General features: G+C 37.6%; 1 protein-coding gene across 1 annotated transcript in view; it reads right to left on the bottom strand.

Moving 5' to 3' along the window:
* Window positions 1-2,961: 2,961 nt before the first annotated feature.
* Mcm10 (minichromosome maintenance 10 homolog) overlaps window positions 2,962-6,000 on the bottom strand; it is a 95,890-nt gene continuing 92,851 nt past the window's right edge. The window contains exon 14 of the mRNA XM_071687941.1: window positions 2,962-4,650. Within this exon, the coding sequence (XP_071544042.1) occupies window positions 4,549-4,650 (102 nt within the window). The 3' untranslated portion in view covers window positions 2,962-4,548. The remainder of the gene's footprint in view (window positions 4,651-6,000) is intronic.

Below are 6,000 nucleotides of genomic sequence, written 5' to 3'. Positions count from 1 at the left end.
CATTTCTGTTTAATGCCCACACTTCATCATATTGGTCCAACAGGACTACTATACTAAATTCATCAAACAAACCTATCTTTGCTCATAAGGACCTCTTTCCAAAAATTTCTCATTGCAAACCCCCCCCCCCCCCCTACCTTATATGGCTCATTTAATTTTATAACTAAAAAGATTTATCTGGTTTGCTGTACTCATTGCTACAGAGAAAATACCCTCTATCTAAAATAACATCCTTCCCTCACCGTGACAAGGGTTACTGAAGAACTTGTGTGTAGTGGTTATATTAAGAGGCCTTGGCCATCCTGCACCACCAATTGAAATTTAGTTACTGGCATGAATTATAGGTCTACATGCATTCCCCTTTCTCAGGCAACGTACAACTACTAACCCCCCCCCCCCCCCCCCCCACACACACACACACACACACACATTTACTCTCACACTGTTCAGTATAATGCACCAGAGCCCACCATCAACAGCCAAGCCCTGTGAAATTCCATGCATGCCTTTCACCCTCCTGAAAGTTCAGACCCTAATACCCCAAAGCCTCTTTCATGCCATCCTTTCATCTCCTCAGCCATGCTGTTGTAGGCAATTCCACAAGCATCAATGCCAAATTAGAGGTAAAGTGTAACTTTGAAGGATAAAAAATGAACTGAAACAATCGTCAGCAGCAAGCTAACTTATAAACACTAGGCCAAAAATGACCAGACATTTCTTTCTCAAAAGCCAACAAGCAGATTTTGTACAATATAGAATTATAAACATGAGGCCCAAAAATAACCAGAAACATTTCTTTCTCAAAAGCCTACAAAGCAGATTAATTTGTACAATATAAAAGCATCAAGCATTAATTACATTCATAGAAAAGCTATCAGTGCTTCTGAAATTAAAAATCAGAAAACAAAAGCTGTGAAGAAAGTCTTGAGAAAATGTTATTATAAATAATGATTTGTAGCTCCTTTACACTGAAATAGTTAATTTGTCACAAATGTCATTCTTTCTTCACAGACAAATCTGAATGAATAGCCCTGCAGCCAAGATTATCATGAATACATATGTAATGTTCACCTGGGTGAACATTACATGTAGTACAGTGCTTTAATTTAACACATCCCACTTTTCACCTATGTTGATCAAAGAAAATATTTACATACTGACAACATTATAATAAAAAGCTTCACAAACTACTACTGCAGAAAATAAAATAGCAGCCAGAGGACATAAGATAAAATTAAGCAAGAAACTTGTTAAGGGTACGAAGAAATACATATGTAGTACTTAGGTAGAAGTAGTCACAAGGAACAATAGGCAAGAGCCTCTACAAAACTGTGCTAAAGTTATCCTCTGCCTGTGGCCTGTCAAGGGTGAGAAGCTAAAGGCTGAAAAGAGCAGCATTGGAGTTAGTTCAAGCTGGGAACAGGCATGAGAGATATAGATATTCATTTATTTCGTTATACTTAATTGCCGTCTCCCACATAAGCGAGACAGCGCAAGGAAACAGACGAAAGAATGGCCCAACCCACCCACATACACATGTATATACATACATGTCCACACACGCAAATATACATACCTATACATCTCAACGTATACATATATATACACACACAGACATATACATATATACACATGTACATAATTCATAGTGTCTGCCTTTATTCATTCCCATCGCCACCTCGCCACACATGAAATAACAACCACCTCCCCCCTCATGTATGCGAGGTAGTGCTAGGAAAAGACAACAAAGGCCCCATTTGTTCACACTCAGTCTCTAGCTGTCATGTAATAATACTTGCTCAATCAAAATACTTCAAACCACATATTGTCCTCAAACATTTCATTTCCAACACATCCAGCCTCCTCCATAAAACCCTATCTAAAGCCCATGCCTTGCAACCATATAACATTGGTGAAACTACTATTCCCTCAAACACACCCATTTCTGCTCTCCAAGATAACATTCCCGCCCTCCACACACACTTTAACGCTGCCAGAACCTTCACCCCCTCCCCACCCTGTGACCCACCCCCCACTTCCACAGTTCCATCCATTGCCAAATCCACTCCCCAGACATATAAAACACTTCCTCCTCCAGCCTTTCTCCACTCAAACTCACTGAACCCAACAAAAATTGATCACATGGTCAATGAAGACAGCATATATAAGTTTAAGAAAAAAAATGTTCAAAAGACAGGAGCCAAGAGCATCAGTCCTTCTTCATACAATACAAATAAGTGATTACAGAATAACAATTTGCAATAGACCCCATTACATATCTATATTTTCTTAACTGTATTCTCAATTCAGTTTGGTAGATTAGGTACATACAGTATCTGAAAACACTCTTGAGGTCTTGATGTGTATATTTTACTTTGTCGCTGTCTCCCGCATCGGCGAGGTAGGGCAAGGAAACAGACGAAAGAATGGCCCAACCCACCAACATACACATGTATATACATACACATCCACACATATGCATACCTATACATTTCAACATATACATACATATACATACACAGACATATACATATATACTCATGTACAGAATTCATACTTGCTGCCTTTGTTCATTCCTGTTGCCACCCTGACACACATGAAATGACCCCCCCCCCCCCCCCCCAATGCATGCGAGATAGAGTTAAGAAAAGACAACAAAGGCCACATTCATTCACATACAGTCTCTAGCTGTCATGTATAATGCACCGAAACCACAGCTCCCTTTCTACATCTAGGCCCCACAAAGCTTTTCATGGTTTACCCCAGATGCTTCACATGTCCTGGTTCAATCCATTGACAGCACATTGACCCCGGTATACCACATCGTTCCAATTTACTCTATTTGTTGCACGCCTTTCACCCTCCTGCATGTTCAGGCCACGATCGCTCAAAATCTTTTCACCTCCAATTTGGTCTCCCACTTCTCCTCGTTCCCTCCACCTCTGACACATATATCCACTTTGTTAATCTTTCCTCACTCATTCTCTCCATGTGACCAAACCATTTCAAAGCACCCTCTTCTGCTTTCTCAACCACACTCTTTTTATCACCACACATCTCTCTTACCCTTTCATTACTTACTTGATCAAACCACCTCACACCACATTTTGTCCTCAAAAATCTCATTTCCAACACATCCACCCTCCTCCACACAACTCTATCTATAGCCCACACCTCGCAACCATATAACATTGTTGGAGCCACTACTCCTTCAAACATACCCATTTTTGCTTTCTGAGATAATGTTCTTGCCTTCTACAAATTTTTCAACGCTCCCAGAACTTTCGCCCCCTCCCCCACCCTGTGACTCACTTCCACTTCCATGGCTCCATCCACTGCCAAATCAACTCCCAGATATCTAAAACACTTCACTTCCTCCAGTTTTTCTCCATTGAAACTTACCTCCCAACTGACTTGTCCCTCAACCCTACTGTATCTAATAACCTTGCTCTTATTCACATTAACTCTCAGCTTTCTTCTTTCACACACTTTACCAAACTCAGTCACCAGCTTCTGTAGTTTCTCAACCGAATCAGCCACCAGCACTGTATCATCAGCGAATAACAACTTACTCCATTTCCCAAGCTCTTTCATCCACAACAGACTGCATTCTTGCCCCTCTCTCCAAAACTCTTGTGTTCATCTCCCTAATAACCCCATCCATAAACAAATTAAACAAATATGGAGACATCACGCAACCCTGCCGCAAACCGACATTCACTGAGAACCAATCACTTTCTTCCCACTTGCACACATGCCTTACGTCCTCAATAAAAACTTTTCACTGCTTCTAACAACTTGCCTCCCACACCATATATTCTTAATACCTTCCACAGAGCACCTCTATCAACTATTTATCATATGCCTTCTCCAGATCCATAAATGCTACATACAGATCCATCCGCTTTTCTAAGTATTTCTCACATACATTCTTCAAGGCAAACACCTGATCCACACATCCTCTACCACTTCTGAAACAACACTGCTCTTCCCCAATCTGATGCTCTGTACATGCCTTCACCCTCAACAATACTCAAACTTATACCTCTGTAATTTGAGCACTCACTCTTATCCCCTTTGCCTTTGTTCAATGGCACTATGCAAGCATTCCGCCAGTCCTCAGGCACCTCACCATGAGTCATACATACATTAAATAACCTTACAAACCAGTCAACAATACAGTCACCCCCTTTTTTTTAATAAATTCCACTGCAATACCATCCAAACCCACAGCCTTGCCAGCTTTAATAAATTCCACTGCAATACCATCCAAACCCACTGCCTTGCCGGCTTTCATCTTCTGCAAAGCTTTTACTACCTTTTCTGTTTACCAAATCATTCTCCCAACCCTCTCACTTCGCACACCACCTCATCCAAAACACCCTGTATCTGCCACTATTATATGTATGTGGCAATATTCAAATGCTTAATGTAAAGTTTTCACAGTTATTTACCTTGTAATAAAAAGAACATCTGCACATACATACCATAATACAAATGCAAGATCTGCATCCATAACTTTATAAAAAAAATATTTATAAAAAAATTTTACAAATGAAGGTAGGCTTGGTGACTACTTCCACTATAATGTTTGAGTTCATCACCTCGTAAAGACAAGATCTCAGAATCCAATTTTGGTCCAGTTTTTGCCTGAAAAAGAAATAAAAAATAAAATGAATATATATCATGTGGTAATTCACATTCTCATATGAACAAATGACATTAGAAAAGACACCAGAAAAATTAAACGCAAGCCCCAGAGTCAAAGTGAGTAGGAGAATACATACGAAAGTAGATATCACTCCATCTAAGGGATATCGATCAGTGTTAATAACATGCTTAATGAAAGTGTGTGTGTATATATTTTTATTTTATGGTGATTACGAATTTTGAATCGAAACAATGAATTTCCTAATATTATGAGTGTTACTAACACTTGAATTAATTATCATAGCATTCATATGCTAATTACAGGACTAATCAGCCTAATATTTAAATTTTGACCACAGATTCGTATGCAGCAAACTTAACAGCATCTATGCTGAAATCTTACATTTTGCTCATATTTTCAAGGTCTTCAGATTTTAATGAAAATCTGTGAATATATGTTATTCTTTATACTGATTACGAATTTCGAATCAAAACAATGATATTCAAGCTCTTCAGATTTCAATGAAAATCTGTGAATATATGTTATTCTATATACTGATTACGAATTTTGAATCAAAACAATGAATTTCCTAATATTAAGCATGTTATTAACAATAATATTTATATTTATATGCTAATTATGGGACTAATTAGCCGCATATTTAAATTTTGACCACAGATTCGTATTCAGCATAGTAAATAGCCTATACGCTGAAATTTTCGAGAAAATCCACAATTTCAAATAACAAGAAAAATGCAAGGCTATAGCCTTGAATTTGCTCAGATTTTCAAGATCTTCAGATTTTAATGAAAATCTGTGATTATATGTTATTCTTTATGCTGATTACGAATTTGGAATCAAAACAACGAATTTCCTAATACTAAGCATATTATTAACACAAATTATCATAATTATGTGCTAATTATGGGACTAAATAGTCTAATAATAAAATTTTGACCACAGATTCGTACTCAGCATACTTAATAGCATCTATGCTGAAGTTTTCGAGGAAATCCATGATTTAAAAAATCTGAAGATTTTCGGTCTTCAGATTTTAATGAAAAATCTGTGTATATATGTTATTCTTTATCCTGATTATGAATTTCAAATCAAAACAATGAATTTCCTAATATTAAGGGTGTTATTAACACTTTCATTAATTATCATATTTATGTGCTACTTATGGGACTAATTAGCCTAATATTTAAATTTTGACCACAGATTTGTATTCAGCATACTTAATAGCATCTATGCTGAAGTTTTCAAGAAAATCGACAATTTCAAGAAAAACGCTGAAATTTTCAAGAAAATCCACGACTTCCAAAAAAACGAGAAAAATGCAAGGCTTG

The sequence above is a fragment of the Panulirus ornatus genome, chromosome 44, assembly GCF_036320965.1.
Source record: "Panulirus ornatus isolate Po-2019 chromosome 44, ASM3632096v1, whole genome shotgun sequence".
NCBI lineage: Eukaryota > Metazoa > Arthropoda > Malacostraca > Decapoda > Palinuridae > Panulirus > Panulirus ornatus.
Note: the sequence above shows the minus strand (reverse complement) of the source record. Positions and strands in the feature narration are given on the sequence as shown.